This window comes from Corvus hawaiiensis, chromosome 30, assembly GCF_020740725.1.
Source record: "Corvus hawaiiensis isolate bCorHaw1 chromosome 30, bCorHaw1.pri.cur, whole genome shotgun sequence".
NCBI lineage: Eukaryota > Metazoa > Chordata > Aves > Passeriformes > Corvidae > Corvus > Corvus hawaiiensis.
In genome coordinates, this window is record NC_063242.1 from 7,043,832 (window position 1) to 7,064,080 (window position 20,249).

A 20,249-nucleotide genomic window follows, 5' to 3' on the forward strand; every position below is an offset into this window, starting at 1 on the left:
GACTGCAAAAGCTATCACTGACAACTTCAGGCATTGCAACTTCATCATGTTGCTTCTTGAGTTAGCTATTTATTGAGAGTCACTGGATCGGAGCGTCTTGCATGTGATTAACTATAAATGATATGTAGTTACTTGGAACATTTTGTGAAGTCATAGCAATCTCTATTGACAATGCATCTATTAGTTTGGTACAACATTTTCCAGCCATCAAGAGGATGTTTATGGATCTGAATTCAATGCAAAGGGCCCTAAACTTCAAGCCTTAGTTCTCTAGAAATCTGACATAAGAAATAGCAACAGACAATGAAATATTTTCCTAATTTGCTGATTATTTCCATGGCCCCTGAATACCCATGAATAAACTGTGCCACACCACCCAACACAAGAAAAATAGGCATACAGGAAGCTTAATACTTGCTGTAACCTCAGTTTCCTGGAGCTGGAGCGCTCCCTTAAATAATTTACAGCTCCATATGTGAGATAAGACTATCTCCAGTTCTGGCTTTGTTGTATGTCTTGGGTTATTCTAAACCACTTTGTGCAAGGAACATCCATCATTACAGAACCAGCTTTACCTTCATCCCACGTAGACATCTGAGAGACAGCGACTGGAAAGAATGCCAGAACTGGAGATAGTCTGATGTCATTTTAATGATTGTAAATTATTGAAAGAAGAATACCACAGACAGAGTCCCAGTCATTTGGAAGTGTTTGCTAAAATGTCTAAGAGGTCTTGAGTGACAGTCTCTACTACACAGATGCAATGTAAATAAGGTTAATGACTTTCATTTGGGAGGGAAGAAGTACATAGGGCAGAGCACAATTTCCAACTCTATGCTTCAGGACTCTCAATGGAAAAAGGAACAACTCCACTTAGGAATGACTCCATCAGTTCTTCCTATATTCCAGTAGCATTCATAAGATAAATGGTATTAAAAGCAATAAACCACTCAGTTTTATTTAAACACAGTTTATCAAGGAGCCCAACTTTTACCCACTCCGCTCAGCATACTAACTTCAGCTGACATCACCAGTATCTAGCATCAGATTTTCTGGGGTCCAGCAGGCAGAGAAGTTCCAGAAGCTGCCAAAACTGTTTTGTTACAGCTAGAAAGAAAGCAAAAAGGGAAGAATTATGAGGACAGTAAGAACTGTTGTGATAGATTTGTATAAGAAACTGCCCTGGCAGCTGTGACCCTAGACTGAGCTTGGTGGTGGGCAGTGGCGAGCTTCCTAACCCAGAGGATAAGAAGGTAGAGGAGCACCACAAAGAGCAGAAAGCTGACCTCTTGCCTCAGGAAGTGAGATGGCTTGGACTGTGATCTTTTCAACTGCCTTCTCCAAAAGGAAATTTTAAAGACAGTGCAGTAACTGAAAAGACACTTGCAATGTCAAGAAGTGCTTTCTACGCAGTATTACAAACTCTCACCACCGATTACAGCATGTGTCTTCTCTGCCACACAGGCATTATCTCATCTCTTTAAAAGACGGGTAGATTCAGTCACAGAGAGGTCATATCCAAAGTCACATACAGAGCTGGGAATTAGGACCCATCAAGTTGCACTATGGCAATGTAAGACATAGTATCTGTTGACTTCCTAGTGGGAAGCCCAGCATAAAAAAAAAATAATAAAAAAATTACCTTCTGTCATTTGAGGCATTTTCCACTTCCACGCATCTGCTCAGGGCTCCAGGTCCCCAAACTATGGGAAACGGCAGGCTTCCTGCACGGCTGCTTTGGTTGTGTTCCTCATTTCAGGCCATTGTTCCAGACTGTATCTTTTGTTTGGGCCTTGGCAGGCAGAAAGACAGAGAATGCTAATGAATATCTTCACTGCGAGCACAATATGAGAGGCATCTCATTTTCATTTTCTTTCCTGTAAGTCTTGAGTTCTAAACTCAAGCTATGCAATCAAAATGAAATTCCCTGTGAAATGATGGGCTCTCCCTTTTGTGCAGGTAGCTGAAAGACACTGGATAAGCCACTTCTCAGGCAAACCCACACAGCCTTAAATTTTAGAGAGCAGTACAGACATGCAATTTATTGTTGCAGAATGGAAACTCTTGGATATTTATTGGCAAAAATAGGAAATTCCTCTTCTACGATTTAGATCTCAAATACTGTCCATACTTAAGAGATTTGATGCAGGTGACTGTGTTGCTCCAGTACTGGTAGACACTGGCATCATCATAACGACACCTCTGGCTTCCTTTTGTTTCATCTAAATTTTTACCTCCAAAATATGGGTGATTTCCTGACTTCTGGAAAGGTTCCAGGTTGTGGTTGTCAGCAGCGCCCTCAGAACCTTTCTTATCCCTAATCTGCAAAGGTAGAGAGTCTCTTTTATGTGTATGCACATATTTCATCTGGCATTGCACAGAAGTAAGCTTATCCTGGATTGATCATGCTGGTCTAGTGTAAGCAGAACTCCTGCTTTTCAGGAAATGTAACCAGGAGTGTGATGCCTCATTAAATCATCTCCCCCAAATTTCTGGCCCTCTGCTGGCTGAGATTTTCCGAAAGTGTGCAAAGAATGGTTTTGACTTTCAGCAGGCAGTGTTGAGCATCCGCAGCCACCACCGCCTCCCAGGGAGCTCCTGCCTGTTTGACAGTTTTGAAAATCATTAAGTCATTAAGCTACTATTTAAATTAAGAGCAAGAACCTAATTTTAGGTACTTGTATCTGATATCTGTATTTGCTCCTTGCCATCACTTCAAAATCCCTCATACTAGGGGCAGAACAGGACTTCCTCAATCCAGACTTCATATATCACCTCCTATCATCTTGACCATCTCCTTTTGGTTCCTTTCCTTAGGGGAGTTGTCTGTGCCCACTTCTTTCGTAGGTTGTAAAAATTAAATAAACATCTTGGTGATTTGAATTTATGGGTAGATAGTCTGTATGTATGTGTGCACACATCCACTTGCATGTGTGCATGCCTAAATCAAAGTACTTTAAAAAGCTTTGCTGTACCTTAATACATATTGTCTATCATCAGTGGAAGTTTTCACTGTGCTCACAGAAAGGTGTGTGTGTGTCTCGGTGTGTGTGTATGAGAGAGAAAAAAAGAGCAAGAGAGACAGACGGAGAGAGGGAGAGAGAGTGCACCAGGAATTATCTATGCATAAAGAAATTAAAAGAGAATATTTTTCCAGAGCAATTGAAGCCCATCTCCTGAACAATGACGACAGCTCCTCATTTTCGACAACAATAGAGGGCACGTAGGAGTCAGCTCATTAGAATATCTGTGGCTCTTTTCTGTTCTCTTTGCATTAAGCCCCCATAATGTCAGTTGTCACTTATTAATGACAATTAACTAGTAATCAGCAGTGAGACTCTTCGAGGTGGTCCTTGCCTGACAGGTGAAGAAAGAGAACATTGCGTAGTGCCATGCAGTGACATGGAACCTTCAAAGGGAGCACGGCATTTCCATAAATTATTTCAGAAAGAAATTTTCTTTTAGACATCCTCTTTAAAGCATTAGGATCTTTAACCCTAGAAGGACTATACAGTTGCAGCTGTCCTCCCTCCCCCCTCCCCTTATCGCTAGTATTGGATAAAATTGGAAGGCAGCCTGATCTGTCATGTAACCCAATTCCCATCTGGGGCTGGAATAGCTATCAACCTACTCTGCTGAAACTATAAATACCTTCCCTTGGTACTCAACCTTAAGTGCTCACTTAAAATGATGCCCAGATATCAATAGTGAGGTTGCCAACTGCGAGCAGCTAGGTGGATGGCCAGTAGAGACTGCAGCACATCTATTATAAAGTCTTTAAAAATTAAATGACTCACAAGCGCTCGATTTATGTACATGCATAGCCTATGAAATTGCACCATCTTCTCCCGTTTCTGATGGCTTTTGCACTCCCTTCTTATGCCTTGTCTTAAATGAGGTGGCAGCTACTGTTAGTGTGTTTTTACAGCAACCAGCATACTCAGGCCCTTGGACTCTGATTGCTATTACAATAAAAATTTGATGTAGTTATCGCTCTTAGAAACACTGAAGTGAGAAAAAACCCAACCACCAGCAACAAAACAACCATTAAGTTTTCCCCATGCCAAGCTTTCCTCTCTGCTCCTCTCCCTGTCTTATGCAACACCAAGAGCCCTCATCATCATAATTCACTCAAACTCTTTGCTCAGGCTTCCATCCTTATCTCTCCTCCTTCTCCCTGACCCTCCCGCTTTTGAACAGACAATCCTGTGAAGCCTTCACATTAAATATTTCAGCTGTCCACTACAAAACCCTGAGACAAATTCAGCCTCATTCCATGTTTTTTGCAGGAGGTCAGACAGGTTTCCAAACATCACTCAGGCATACTTATATCTGCCAGCACAGAGCCCCTCTGAGCTTCACCTTGCTAGGTCCCCTTTTGTCTCCTAACAGGCAAACAGGCCTTCCAGCCTTTCCCTTTTCACTCCTCTCAGTCCTAGCTTTGAAATTCCCTGTCATCTGCTCTTGCTAATAGCAATTATTCTTCTATTATTTCTTTTCCCCACCTTGTCTTTCTTCTCATAGTGGATGGCCAAGATCCAATTTTTTTTGTTCTGCTTTTACCCATCTGATGGTTGCTGATCATTAGATTCCATTCTTAGTCACTCCTAAGTCCTATTTCTTCTTTGCACTTTTCCAGACTCCCAGTTGCCGAAGCACACTCAAAAATATGAAATGTGACACTCATCACCCCCCAAAACTGGGGCGTAGGATCCCCATGCAATGTTAAGTCTAGACCTTCTGCCTTATTTAGAGCAAAGCTATCTAATTTTTCACATTATCCCACCACAGAAAAGTGGTGACAAGAAATAATAGACAGTTAATGCTAAATGCTACAAACTTTAGCAAGGTAGCACTTTAGAGACAGCCAACAATACAACTCTCCCTTGAACACAAAGACACCCAGTGCTATATGGTGCCTCTCTCAACCACATTTTATCATCACGCTACACACTCAGATAGTACTGCGTGTAATTATTAATACAGCATGCCCACTGCAAACATGCTGAGTGCATTTGACCTTGGACTACGAAATAATATACCAATTGTGGGCAGTGTCTGAGCCTGCAAGTGTATTTTGGAGACAGCATTTGCACATGAATAAACTTAAAACTTGTTTACTGTCAGAATTTTCCAGTTAAACCATTACAGTTACACTGGTAGCATTACACAGTTTCCCTGCCACAGCAGCCCTTGGCAGATTTTCTTATTAGAGAATAAAAGTGGCTTTTTCCAGTTTGGCTTAAATTGATTCCAAAGTATTTTGGTTTAAATTGAGAAAAAAAGTTCAGAATGAAAATGCCTAGGGAATGACTTAAAGCAGTTACTTAACGATGAGAAAAACCATTCATGAGTCTCACATCCTACCTACAATGGGTCTAGTTTCATCTGGAACATGGGATGAACAGAAGTCACCTACGACACAACTTTTTCACCTTTTTAAGTAGTACTTAGGAATTAGATGTCAAAGACCCTGAAGCCAAAGGGCAACATTTTCAAGAGCCACTTTTTGTATTGCCACACACGGTGGGTTAAGCTAGAGTGAGGAGACATGTAAATGAAGCGCCATTTCTGAAAACATGAAACTTTGTCATTCTTTATCAAGATCAAAATCCCCTGCTATCCTGTTCCTCTCCCTCCCAGTCCACCCTCCAACTCCTTGCAGAGCAATAGTTACTTGCAGAGCCACTCTGCCAGTTTTCCTTGCTATGCTGGGGGCTGGGCAGAGAGCACGGAGAAGATGATCTTCTTGACACTGAACCTGTAGCAGTGCTTCCATGACAACAAATAAGATGATACACTTTGGAATCGTGCAGGAATAAACTAAGCCTAACCAGGACTTGAAGAAGGCAGTTAGTTTTGACAGAACACTGCTCCTCAGAAATGCTCAGGTTAAACCAAAATTTCTTTGCATGTCCCTATACACTGTGCATTTCCTGGGGGAAAGAGGAAAAAATGGCAGAAATCTTCTTTTTTCTTTTTTGGATTTAACTGCCAGAGACCATCTTCAGGAATTTACAGCAATGGAATCTGCTAGTTGCAGAATGGGGTAAATGGCACCTGGACCCAACCTGTCCGTCTGTATCTGAGGTCAATACCCATTTCCAAGATAAAGAAACCTATCCTGCCATTCAAAAATATGAAACCTTGTAATTTTAAGTAATTCAGCAGGACTGATAGTTGGTCTCATCACTGTTCAGTGTTGAGTATCCAAACCTTGCTGAAAGGAAAGTCAAGGGGTGAAAGGATTCTGACCATGGTGATACACAGTATGATATAAAGAAACTGATGTGCCAGCTGGCAGGTTAATACATTTTGCCAAACTGATTTAGCACCTACCACTCCACTTGTGAACTTATTTGAAAGAAACTGCTTGCTCTTAGCTATTGAATCTTTCATCCCAGATCATATTGGATGGAACTCAACTTCTTGTTGTGATGATAGACCTTCTGGGGAGCAAGGAATTGTGCCTGAGAACATGCTCTAGTGGCTACACCTCTAGCTGCTGGTCAGGAGCTTTGGACACTATTTCTGACTACCTGGCTTGTAGCATGCTGCTTTCCAGATTCCACCATCGTGGGTGTCATTTTTCGGTAGGAAATACAGGTGCCATTCTGCTTTAGTGGTTCATGACAAGCTCTAATACAAACTTTAGTTTTTACACACTCTTAAAGAGGTGGCTTTTGGACAAGTTGTCATGTGTACCGAGACAGGTGACTTCCACCTGCCTGACCCTGAAGGTTGGCCTAATATGTCCCACCAGCCTCTAAGATTTCATAATGTATGCTGTTCTGAGCAAATGAATCAGCTCTGGACTCTTACAAGAGCAGATGGGTTGCAGGCACCCAGACTCCAACTTTCCTTCCTCAAGTGACCATGTGGCATTTAACCACAGGTGTCCTACATCTGACAAGCCTGGTCAGGAACCTGTCAGGCTTTAACCTGCAACTTCAGACAATGCTGACACAACCACTCTGGACTGAAAAACAGTGCACTCTCACTATATTAAATTTTACTAAATTTATACTGTAGTGACGGTCAACACATTGTACCCTGAACAATTTAGTCTAAGAAAAGCTTCTTTAAAAAGAACAAATAATTTTAACAAATAATTTTCCCTGAATGTTTTACACTAAGACGTTTATCCAGAAGTAAAAACCATTCAAATCCTGACAACTTGGCTATAACTAACCAAATTTAAACTTTTTATTTTTCATAGGGAAGGGAAAAAAACCCAGGTAACAAGTACAGTAGTTAGGATAAAAGTTACTAGATTCATTTTGACCATGCTGACCCTGATTCAGCAGTCACTGGACAGAACTTTAGAGATGTTTAAAAGTAAGGGATCTTCACAACAGAGTAACTTGAGCTTCTCATTCCCACTGGGAAGGTCTACAGCTTTTATAATCATTGCATATTCTAATATTGGTTGTCTGAAAATAACTAGGTCCACTAGCCAGGTATCAGTGTTCACAGTCCTGGCCTCCTGGTGCTAAACTATTCTAAAATCAGTTTTTCTGTATCACCAGTCAAAAAACAGAGCTAATGAAGATGTGGGATAAAGAAGCACATTTCATAAATTACACTAACCTCTGGTAATCTGCCTCATCTTAGACTTGTAAAATGTTGTCCTTTTTTACAATACATCCAGTTTTGGGTATTGATATTTTCACTTAGCTATGATATCACCTTCTACTTAGAATAGCATCTTTCATCCCAAAATGTGGTCTCTCCACCCACCTGTAGGATGAAGCTGAGTACACACAGTGATGAAGAGAAACTAGGCAAAGCCACATGAAATATTACAAGAAGAAACTCAATCAGAAGAGTGGGGAAAACAAAAATTTGGAAGAATCATATTATATAGATTAGTATCTGGCCCGTAAATTTGGGTTAGCATTCTGTTCTCATCCATGGACAGAAAAGGACCCTGCTTTTAAATTTCAGTGAACAGATGGTGAAATCTCACTTCCTGCTACTTTCATGCTGGGAGAGTAACTCAATACTGCATCAGTCAGGAGACCAACACCTACAGAGCTGCAAGAACACTCCACATGGAAACTGGTCTCTCCTTGGAGGTCTCCTAACCAGGACCCCTGCCATATTATTTAAAGAATCTCACATGCTCAAATCTGAGATAGCTTTGGAAAATGCAAGCAAAAGCTGATGCACTGTGCCTTGATTAATCTAACAAAAGACAGTATGTATATTTTATGCCTTTGTACTTAATTGCAATTGCATTTTAGTGGCCTCCATGAAAAGGACAGACTATATTTGGCGTCATTATTACCAGTGTAACCATCCAGAGAAATCCGTAACATAGTTATGTTGCAGAAGATATTAGGGAATAACCCACAAAATGCTATTAAAAAAATAAAAAAGGTCATTTCATTCAGGACTAATGTCATCAGTACACAGGTGTCCCAAATTTCCAGTGGTTTGCATCAGCTTTGAAACAGCAACATAGAAAATTGCGCCGAAGCAGAAACCAAACCTGTGAAAATAAGCAAACCAAGATCTTCCGCTCTGAGAACAGATACAAGCAAAGGTGAGAACACCAGCAGTGTAATGCTAAAAAAATGAGCTTTATACATCTCTGAAAAGCATCAGACACACTGGATTTTGCATACATTACAAAACAGGTATACAGGCTTACAGACACTATGATGGGGTTTAAAACTCCTAGGTTTCTTTCCTTCAAGGTCAGTCCTGAAAGGCTATGTGGTCTGTTCCATCCAACAGCTTTAGAAGCTACTCATAGAAAAGCACAAACTTACTTTCGTTGCAATCTTATTGAAATAGAGAAGAAATAAACTTGAAAAAAAATTCTGGGGAAAAGAACAACTCTGTTTTAAACTGTGCAATTTCTTTTCTAAAAGGGAATTTTTCTGAAATATGACATTCAAACAAAAGTGACAAAAATCCAAATTAAATAAAGATCATACTGTCACTGTACTTCATTTTCTTAAGCAGGTGAACCATCAGAGCCCTCCAATTTTTATCTACTCCATAATTCAGTTGCAGAAAGTGTTACATCAGCATAGCCACCAGGTAAAGCTGCTGGTTTATTCTAAAAGGACTTTCTTCAGACAGTGGCACAGATGATGAGTGATTGTCCAATTCTGAAGCTATCAGAACTGAACGGATTTAGCAATGTCATAAACACCTCTCGAGGGAGTCACCTGGTGTTGAGAACTCACTTTACATGCCGTGTTTCAAAATCAGTTTTAATGGATTTACATTAGATTCAAACGCACTTTAGAGCTATTATTTCTCCCTTTCAACCTTTTCACACACTACTGCAATGTACTACAGCATATTTTATAATCACTTGTTTTCAGGCCTGTGGGAAAGTAAACAAAACTTCAAAGGGTTATTATTTAAGGACTCTGTATTATGGCCATAGGCCTGACTGTTTTTCTTCCTCACCACCCCTTGGGCCCAAAGCACATAATAATCCAGTAATTGAACTGAAATGTCCAAATGGCTAGATCCCCTGAAGGACATAGGTAGTTAGCAGCGAAGAAAGTAAGGGACATTTTAAAAAATCCGCATGGCACTTTCCTGCACTACTTAGAAACACCATGCAAATGTAACTGACCTGGACCTGATAGGTTTTTACAGAGAACAGAAAAGTGCATGGATATTTCTGGAGTTGTAGCTAAGGTAAAGATTAAATGTCAAACTGTGCTGTATTTGGAAGCAAAGATCTTACATTTAAATTACTTTCAGAAGAACTGAGAAGAAACAGAAATATACATATGTACACGGAAGTATATATAACATAATAGTATCACTAATACCATGTGAAAGCAAACCCCTCTAGGTCCTCATATTTAATAGCCCCTCCAAAAAGTGTAATGGATAGCAGATCCCAGGCTTTCATACACTGTAACTGTCAAAGCACTCAGGAGATAGAGAAGTGAAGGCTCTGACAGCTCTCTTTTACATTCTAAATGACATCTGCATTCAACGGAACAGAAATAAAGATTAAGGGAAACACCTGATATGATAGCACTCAGCTTACCTCAAAATGCAATATTTAAAAAGTACAGAGAAACATAGGTTTGCCTCCTTGTACTGTAAGTACAAACTGGTGTCAAAGCCTCTGAGGTCCTCACCACTGCCAGAAAGGCAGCACCGTATTATCCAACAGACTGCAGGGGCAGGAGCCAAAGCCTCTCACTATGAAACTGTTGAAATCAAAAGGTGCTTCACCAGAGAAGGGAGGGAGGAGACAGCCTTTGAGCGCACACAGAAAATGGCTACAGGTACAGTCATACAGCACAAGGAAATTAACTTGGCCAAAAGCTTTGCAGCCTCTCTTGTGCCTCAGTGAGGAGCAGAATGCCCCTCGCTGCTCTGACTCTGTACCTTTTGCAGTGCGTACCTGCTGCAAATCTCTTCTAAGAGGTTACCAGCATTACGGCTTCCAGCGAGACACGTCAGCACACAGATCACGAGAGATGATTTCAAATAGATTTTCACTGGTTGATTATATAAACGATGCCTCTTACAGCTGGAATAACACCTCAAAGGCAATATAATGACGACATGACAATGTATGTAAATCAAGAACTGCATGTGGGTTTATTTTACACTTGAGAAAACAGTGGATTTAATTGTGTGAACCAAAATGTACTGTACAATATTAATGATAAAACATCAAAATGTATAATTCATAGTGCATTGCTTGCTTTATTTTTATTTATTTATTTTTTTTGTCAGATAGTTCCTTTAAGTACATGCATCTGGAAAGATGCAGGTGCCAGTAAAATTCCTCTATTTATATCAAGCTGCAGGAACTAAATTTTATTCAAAAAGTGTGGTTTTACATTATATACACAGAAATCGAATATAAAATGACAATATAAAAAGTTAAAAGAGAAAGCATACAGCCAGAAGGTACAAAGAAAGTTGAACAGTTTAAAATGGTACGATATGTAACATGTATTTTTTTAAGCTGATGCTGGCAATTTACAAGGAACAGAATCCAACATTTGCCCCATTTTTTTTTGTTTTCATTTACCAATGCAGCACACTATAGAAAGGTCAGCTTGTACCAAAGCTTAACATTTGTAAATAACTATAAACTGCAGTATATTACAGAAAAAAAAAACTAAAAGAAAGAAAAGAGCATTTTTACATTTGTTTTAAATAACAGCTTGCATACTTTTTTTTTTTTTTTTTGCCAAAAAGTGGCAATTCTCAGCATCCAGAGGATTTGGGCATAGTGGCAACTTGGTTTGCTTTTTTTTATTTATTATTTAACTTATACAGTTGTGGCTTCCTAACCCCTTGAGTACTACACAGCTCTCCTTCTTCCAAGGACTGCATGCACAATATCTTCACAAACCAGTTCTGCATTAAAAAAAAAAAAAAAGGAAGCTCATTCATTAAAAAAAAAAAGTCCTGCTTCCGACACAGCTTTTATTTTAATGAAATGCCTTTAAGCCTTTTGTTTTATTTTGTTTTTCCTTATTTACTTATTTAGTCACTGGGAAAGGCACAGAAATGCTATTACAGTTCTCAGAGGGTTAAAACTTGACACTACCAGGTTCTGTGACCTTTATTGTCATGGCAACTTTGTAATTTTAGGATGTCTCTTTATCATTGTTCTTTGTGTCTTTCTTTACGGCTAAATTAATGTCTCTCAATAGTGTCTCCCACTATATTCTACAAAAGATAGCTTAACATCAAGGACAGATGTTGAAAATAAAGGTCAGACTTTGACTCACAAAAAAATAAAAACAGAAACAAAAAAATAACCATGCACAGATCAGACAAAGAGCATATAAATATAACTACAAAATAAGTGTAAGAAAAACCAAGGTCCAGATAGGCAGTTCAGCAACAAAAGTAAGACTGATTTCAGAGGCTCAGGTCAGGCCTAGTGCAGTACTATGAAGAAGTTTAGTGCAATGTTCCTGTGGTCACTTGCATACCTGGCTGCTTACCTGGACGCTACTGTTTTTCTAACTCAGTTACATAGATCAGATGGTCCTCTGGGGACTTGCCGTGTGTTTTACTAAGGTGCAGTTTGACTGCATGCTTGCTTGCAAAAGTTCGGTTACAGAGCTTACATTGGAATGTGGAGCCTAAGTCCTCCTCAGCAATTCCAAGTGAGCCCAAAGTCTTGTTTGCGAGGACTTTTGAAACATTCTGCTGTTCTTGAATCTGATTAAGTGGCAACTTTGACAGATCCTTCAAACTAAACCCTAGGTGTGTCTCTAAGTGACTTATGTATGTAGAAGCAGTCCTGAACTGAGAGGCACAATCATTGCAAAAGAAAACAGGATGTCCTGTGTCCAAGTTCTTTAAAAATTTAGTTCCACCTGTCCTCCTTAGCTGATACTTCACATTGGCCAGCCAGTGGCTAATTGTGGTCATGGAAAGACCAGTAAACTTAGAGATGTGTACCCGCTCTTGTGGACCTAGGTCCGACATAATGTATTTGCCTTCTGGGGTCTCCCTCAAGCTGGAAGCAAACTGGGCTTGAAGGATCAGAAGATGCTGAGGGTTCCAGTTGGACTGCCTGCCCTTCCTCTTGTGTACTGGTGACAGTTCATCCAGAGCTTCCTCAAAACTGCTCCCGTCAGCATCAGACTTCTCTGACACGGTAGAGGGAGTTGAAGACTTGGGTGTCAAACGGCCCGTGAGGTTCTTCACCATATCGGAAATATCCAGCAGGGCACTCTCCCTCAGCGGGGATGAAGCAGAGTCAGCCACGCTGGAAACAAGAGGCTTGTTTTTGGACTTAGTTAAATCAATAGGTTGATCGCTGTTCTCATAGTAATACCGGTCAATAGCATCAGCCTGCTTGACTGGAGTGGTTGGGTAAATGGGTTTGTCCAACATGCTGTTACTAATTTTGTACAGCATGGCCAAAGGGTCCAGAGAGGGGCTTACCGGCTTAGAAATTTTGCCTAAGTGGGTATTCATAATGGACTGTAAAGCGCTCAATGGATTAATGAAGGATGGCTCAGGTGAATGATCTGTGATAATTCCTAAATTGTTACAGCCATTTGCAACCTTTGTTTTAAGTGGCTCTGTACCATTTGGCGTATGTGCTTCTGCTGGACTATCCTTTTTGACCTTCTGAACTTCTGACTCAGAGCTCTTCTTTGGCTGCTGTTTGTTATTTATTTCTTCTGCTTTTGGGAAATCCTTGTTTTCTTTAGCAGCAGGTGACATGGGTTTAATGGGAGAACTCTTCTCCTTCTCCAAAGGCTTCTCTTCCTTCTTCACGTTGATTTTACCTGTAACTTTCTCCACTAGTTCCTCCATAGCAGATACATTGCTCTTGTGAGGTGGGGGTGTGAGATTGCCTGGGGAATGGATGAGTGCGTTGTGTTCTGACGACAGTGATTTCACACTGCTAGCGTAGGACGGCTGCATTTGAACGCTCTGCACCGCAGGCTGAAGGGGTTTGACTGTTCCTGGGAGCTGGTAAGCTGCATGAATACTGGGATATCCTCCCCAGGAAGGGGCTCCGTTCTGGGCTTTGCTGATGGCTGTTGTCACTGTGTTCTCCAGGGATTTCAATATGTCTATTCCGCCTTTAGGACTATCATCTAGGTCCTCCTCTCTGAGGTATTGATACAAAGTTGTTGGCTCAAATTTCTCTGTAGAGTCCTCACTCTCTTCTTTAATCTTTTTCTCTGTTTCGGTGACCACCAGCTTTTCTTTCTCTAGGTCTTTCTTTTCCTCCGAGTTTGTGGAGCCTGCTGGGGAATCGGGCTGCTTTTTAATGTTGGAGGCTGGTAGCCTTGTGTGGGTGGTGGGTGGAAGAGGTATAGACTGTATTTTCTCCTCCACCACTGGGTCCAACACTAGCTGTTTGCCTTTTTTGGAAGCAGAATTGGTCACCTTCAAGAAATGACCGGTGACCATCATGTGAGCAGTGAGCTGCTGCAAAGTATCATGGGAACTGCCACATTCCATGCATTTCAGTATTTGGGCTTTGCGTGCCTCAAACTGCCAAGTGTAGCTAGCACCATTTTGATAGCCATAGCGGTTGTTCGGAGTCACGTAGGGGTTGGCAGTTTTCTGATCCTTTGCAGACTCACCCAGTGAAGCTTCTGCCGTGATCCCTATTGGCTCAGGTGAACAAGGCGAAGCCAAGTCCTGAAGTGCTCGCTTTTTGGTAGAAGGGACCAATTTGGTGATGGCTGGTACTGGCTCCTTCAGAGGCACTTTCTGGTAATGCTTTGTTTTTATCATATGGACGCTGAGGTCTTGCAAAGACTCAAACGAATGCCCACAGTACATGCACTTCAGCACTTTCTGGGCATCCTCTTTGCCTTCCATTTCCATAAGCGATCGTTTCCTAGGCTTTGACCACCGCTTGGTCTTATCAGCTTCTTTATCTCTGTTGTCATCACGGTAATGTCCAGTTTCATTCATGTGCACTGTTAGCTCCACCAGCGTGTCATAGGCTGCGCTGCAGTCTTTGCATCGGAACTTGCTGGCACCAGTGAACACAGACCCATAGAGTTTATTGTTTTGCCGGTAAAGCTGTACTGTGCTGAAGAGACTCGGCTCTGGGAGAAGTCCATACGATGAGGTCTGCTGCAGAGTTTTAGCTAGCGCAGCTTGGTGCCAGTCGTAACCTGACCCACCACTGTTACTATTACTGTTACTAGTACTACTGGTGGTTGTACTGGTACTAGTGTTGGTACTGGTAGCACAAGTACTCTGGGAATTGGTATTGGTGTCAGTACTGGTGGTGTTTTCATTCTGGCTGATTCCGTTGTTGCTGGTGGTTGGGTTAGATTTCTTTAAGTCCAAAGCTAAACTGGACCAGCAAGTCTCTGAAAGCAAATTTGCATACACAGCTTTTATTTGTGCCAAGCTGTCCTGTGGATAGGAAACATTGTCTGTGCACTGAGGATCCTCTTTCTCTTCTTTAGAGGAAGTGCTTTTGAAATGGGCCAGCTGATCGCTGTTTTCACTAAACGGCGAACCATAGCCTGCATCCTGATTAGTTGCAGTGCTGACTGGGGAGTTCTGGTAGCTTTGAGCCTCTTTGATCTCTGCTTCTTCATTGCACAAATACTCGTTCTCCTGGATGTCCAGAGACAGCCCATCATCTTCCACGCTGTCTTCATCTATTTCTGCTGCTTTCAATTCTTCCTCAGGAACATATGCTAAAATACAGGAGGGGAGATGGGGGGAAACAAGACAAAGTTATCGAACACACACATTTTACATGGCTCTCTTCTGCACTAAAAACAGTAACCACGAAGACAAATTTTGAAGATACATCCAAAACCGAAACTCACCATCACTCACACACTCCTCCTATAAATCCACATACTCTGTCATGGTTACAGTTTGATATCAGTGATACTGAAGAATAAACTTTGACTTCAGTGGTAAAATATGTGCCAAGACCACAGTAAATACCATAGTATCAAAACTAAAATCAAACAAAGAGCCTACTAAACTAGTTTCTATCAACTTAAAAAATGGCCTGGTACTGAGCTGTGTTTACTGCACTACATATGTATGTGTAACACGTTGCAGCTGACCTGCATCCCTCAGACCATGACGCTCAGAATCACTGACTTGACCAACTCTACCTTGTCAGTTCTGTCTTTTCTTGCAAACTGGCTTTAGCTACAGCTCCAGGGGCCATTTCTGTGTCACTGATACCTGACTCTAATGAAGCCATACAGGGCAAGAGTGTCAGGTCAGCTGTTCCCAGGGTCTCCTGGTGGTTGGCTGTACTGTGTCCATCTGAGAGCAGAACAGCTTTCATTTTTGAAAGGTGAAAAGAGAAGCAAGACTGATTGCTTTCTGAAATGGGTAGGATATAGTTTGCCTCCTGTTATGATCTGATGTGGGTCCTGCATTTACCATTTTGAAAAAGGCAGTCAGAAATGGAAGGTAAATGCTAGAGATTAATTTCTTAAAGCAACAAACAAAAACCTTGAGATTCCCTTTGCAGCTTGATTATTGACTTATGGAAAATATGAAACTTTGCTATTGCATTGCTACCTGTGAAACTATATGATCTCACCAAACTATGTGTTTATCTATATCAAACTATTTGTTAAACCAGCAAATATGATATTCATGAGCAGATGGCCATTACATCAAAACACATTTACTCCAAGCACTCAATTCACAGAAGTGACTTACATGTACCTAAGTGATAAATGCACACTTTCATTGCAAAGCAAAAAACATAGTTGTACACATTTCCCTCCAGTTTTGTAAAAGAAGCTTAAAAAAATCACAATGCTAATGGAATGTAGATCATTTATAAGATTGTCAAGGTAGAAAACATGGATTATGAACAATTTTCAGTAACTGAATAAAAAAGTGCCTCCTTGTCAGGCGAACTCTGCAGCAAGTGATGCTGAAATGTGTCCTATGTCCTTCCATGGTACGATGCTGAAAGAAAGCCAGAAAAGAGGCACTTCTGCTCCTATGCAGTATGAAGAAAATATGTATTATCCTGTTAACAAAGCTGAGGTCTTCTTCAACTGGGGAGAGCAAAAGTACAAGTCGAGCTTCTTTTTGTACACAGTTGCTAATATATTCTGAAATGCCTTTTCTGAAAAATAAAAAGAATCTTCTTTCATTGCAATATGAATACTCTTTGAAACATCTCTTTCTTTTTCTTTTTCTTTTTTTTTTTCTTTTTTTTTTTGGTAGAAAATAACAATATTACGGTAAGTACTGCATTATGTATTCACCTTTGCAATTCAGTCTTAATGCAGCCCCTAACTGCTTCAGCCTGATCTTTTAAGATGATGTAGGAAAATACTCCATCTAGTACTGGGGTTGTGCTGAACCTTAAGATGCCCATTGCATTTTTCATCTGTCCCCTAAGTGTCAATTTTTTCAGAAGATAATTTTACCGTTTAGTTTTCAAAAAAGTTCTAATCAGAGACCAATTCCTTACAGATAAATCAGCCTCAAGTGTTTTCTAATATGTTTAAAAGGACAAGTGAGTACCAAGCACAATAAATAAAAGTCAGAAATAATCCTGGGGTCAAAGGCCAGGAAGATGCCAGAAAAGCATTGTAAAACCAGATGAAAATATTCTCCAAGAGGTGTTTTGTCCATAAAATGAAGAATAGAATGCAGAAGCAGTAAGAGAATTGCGAAGGCAGTCAGCCTCCCTGTCCTGCAGCAATGCTGCTGTTGAAACACTCCGCAGATATTTGAGCGTGGTAGGACCGCCGCAGTTCTGAGCTCTAGGTATGCACATGGAATTCATTCCCACAGTTACAGTCTAGGATCTCTTAGCTCTCTCATTCAACACACCTGTTTCCAGTAATTTCTAATGGCAAAAGACAATACATTTTTAAGTTTCAGAAAAGTGAGGAACAGTTAAAGAAGAGTATGGTTTCTGATTTAGAAATTTCTTTTAAATAGACAAAAAACCTCAGAGACCTAAAATGCGCAACAACGGGCAGTTACCATCTGGCATTCTTATTAAAAAAACAAAACCAAAACAAGTACAAGCTAAAAACTGAGAGGACACACATTTTGAGCTTTTATGAACAGGAATCTTTTCACTAACCACAGTGCAACTATGCCACTTTTCTCTAATATTCACATCCCAATATTTTTAATTACTAGGTGCAAAAAACTGTTGTAAGATGCTGGATGTTCCTCTAGTTGATACAGTTGAGATAAGGATCTGTGTGAATTATTTGCTTATATCTCTTTACTTAATTCTAAATTGCAAAAATAAATATTTTTATAATTGCTATATATAACCATCTAAATATCTGCTTAAGTAGAAACTCTACATGATCCATTGCCAGGCCTTTTATTTTCCTTTATTTACTTATGATGGCATTTTCTCTATTCTCATACTTTTGCACTGTATCATAAAAATAAAAAGGAGTTAAACCACACAAGAAACATTAAAATTACATGTAAGGTCCATGTTAAACTGCCAAAGCAAAGAAACTGAGTGTTAGGGTGAAATATCCATCTTTTACTTACTTTTCCTACTCTTTGGTTTTGCTGAGACTACTACACGATTGAGTTCACTCCCTTATCAACACATACTGCATTATAAGGGTTAAAAATGTACAATTGTCCAGAACTATGATTTTCTACAAATTCAGAATTTAAGCCAGTTCTAAAAAACCCCTGAATTTGTATGATGTGCACACCCACATGTCTGTACATGTATCTAAAGTCACAAAGAAAAAATGCTTCTTAACAAAAAGGAGAGTAATTTATCTGTAATGTTTAATTTCTATCACTGCAATCAAAAAATATTCTCTTTAACTCCTCTGGTTATCATAGGATACAGACAATACCTGCTCATTCATGACTACTAATGCTTATGCGATGAATAGCAGCACACTCAACATATGGTATTTTGCAAGGTCAGTGCAATTCTCTAACTAAAAAGGTTTCTGTAAGAGCTAACACAGAAGCAAACAAAAGGAAGAATGTTAATTCTTAAAAACATGTATGTTTTACTAAAATTCTCACAGAAATTTGACAAATAAATAAAATTCAGTATTTTAAACACAGCAAAAATGTTCCTATTACAATTACTTGCAGAGACAAGTAATATATTGTACCTTAAATAAAAGCATGAGATGTTCAGATTCTAAATTATAAAATGTAGATCAACAGACATTTCAGACAACATATCCTTCTGTGACCAAGCAACTCCTAGCAATCTTCTCCAGACATTCCTGTATCTGCAAAGACACTGCTGGTTTACACATGTCCCAAAACCACACAAAAATATCAAGTGCAGATATAAGCCATAATCCTCCTCAACAATAACTATATTCAAAGTAGAAAAAATTACAGAACATAGCATCAGCTTTCCTCTTCCTTCTCATTTGTATCTGGACAGACTGAGGCAAATGCAAGGTGTAAAAGGGGGAAAAAACCTTCAAATTCCAGACAACTAAAAATTAGGGGGAGCATTTTGTATTTCTTTTCTTCCTATTAAGTATTGCTATTATTTTTTTGCCTATAAAATGTGCCTTCTGGATGCCAATGCTTCCCCATAGATATACTGTCATCTTTGAGCAGTGTTAAAAGCTGTGCATTCTAATCTAAGTGGACATGAGACGCTATATATTGTACGTGTGAGTAGCACAGCACATTGTGTTTGCTTCAGTGAGAATATTTACACTATAAATACACATCCATTGTTTGAAAAAGCAGACAGAGATCTGAAATGTAAGGATGTGGTTAAAAATACAAATATTCTCACATAAAACCTTTCCACAACCTTGGAACGGTGCTTTTGAAGGAATCTGTCTCTACGGAGGTATTCTTTTCCATTCAGAAAGGGATTCAACATTGAATAAATTATTTTGAAAAGGACCAAAAGTAATGATTGTATTTGGTTTTAATAGTGTACGAAATTAAATGCAGAAAGCTCTTCAAGACCTGATTTTAAATCCTCCAAATAAATAAATTTATTCCGAAGAAACACCTAAGCAGTGAAGGTCACAGTTCAGTAAAGGAATTGAATACTGAAATAATTTTCACTGAAATACGTATTTCATAGTTTCATGAATAGGGACAGGTTTAGGTCTAAAATTCTTCACTAAGTCAGAGCCTACTCTGTGACTAAACAATAGTGGCACAATGTGAGTGCTCACCATTCTTCAACAGATGCATTGCCACAGCTTCTAATATTTACCCAGCCAACAGGAGACAGCAGCTGCAGAAGTTTTCACAGCCCACACTGTCACCTTGCACAAACTGCACTCCAGGCTGGGGGTGATTTCCACTGAACTCAAGAACACATTTCATATCTTAGGAAAAAAAAAGGTACGGATAGAAAAGACAATCTATAGCCACACATCTCCCTCATTACAGAAAAACAAGAGGGAGATGAAAAAACCCAAACCATTTACAGACATGTTTCCAGAATACAGTCATGAGAGTTTTACAGAAGAATACAAAATCTCACATTGTGAGAGGTTAACATGCCTGCTGGAAGATTTGTGAATCTTCTGTATTAGTATATACAAATGTTCATACAAAATTCTGGCACAGATGCTACAAATCTGTGTGCATGTGTGTGTGTCTGTATTACGATGCCACTATGGTGGAAAAAAATGGCTTAGATATGACAATGGCTGAGGAACAGCACAGACTATGAGACAACCAGGTAACCTTACTACAGAGGTTTGTGTCTTTCATTTCTAATTGCAGCAAAATGGGGGGCAAAATACTAGAACTGCCTACCCTGTAATTCTAATGCAATGGGTCTGAAAAGTAGATAAGGTACTGTAACA

General features: G+C 39.8%; 1 protein-coding gene and 1 long non-coding RNA gene across 2 annotated transcripts in view; both read right to left on the bottom strand.

Annotated features, from left to right (window-relative positions):
• Positions 1-859: 859 nt before the first annotated feature.
• LOC125318658 lies at positions 860-10,260 on the bottom strand. The gene is made up of 3 exons (XR_007200474.1): positions 10,028-10,260; positions 1,643-1,792; positions 860-1,107 (listed from the first exon to the last, which is right to left on the bottom strand). It is a non-coding gene; the product is annotated as an uncharacterized LOC125318658 (long non-coding RNA).
• Positions 10,261-10,565: 305 nt separating this feature from the next.
• TSHZ1 (teashirt zinc finger homeobox 1) overlaps positions 10,566-20,249 on the bottom strand; it is a 57,861-nt gene continuing 48,177 nt past the window's right edge. Inside the window, exon 3 of the mRNA XM_048289609.1 lies at positions 10,566-15,149. Coding sequence (XP_048145566.1) covers positions 11,965-15,149 — 3,185 coding nt within the window. The 3' untranslated portion in view covers positions 10,566-11,964. The remainder of the gene's footprint in view (positions 15,150-20,249) is intronic.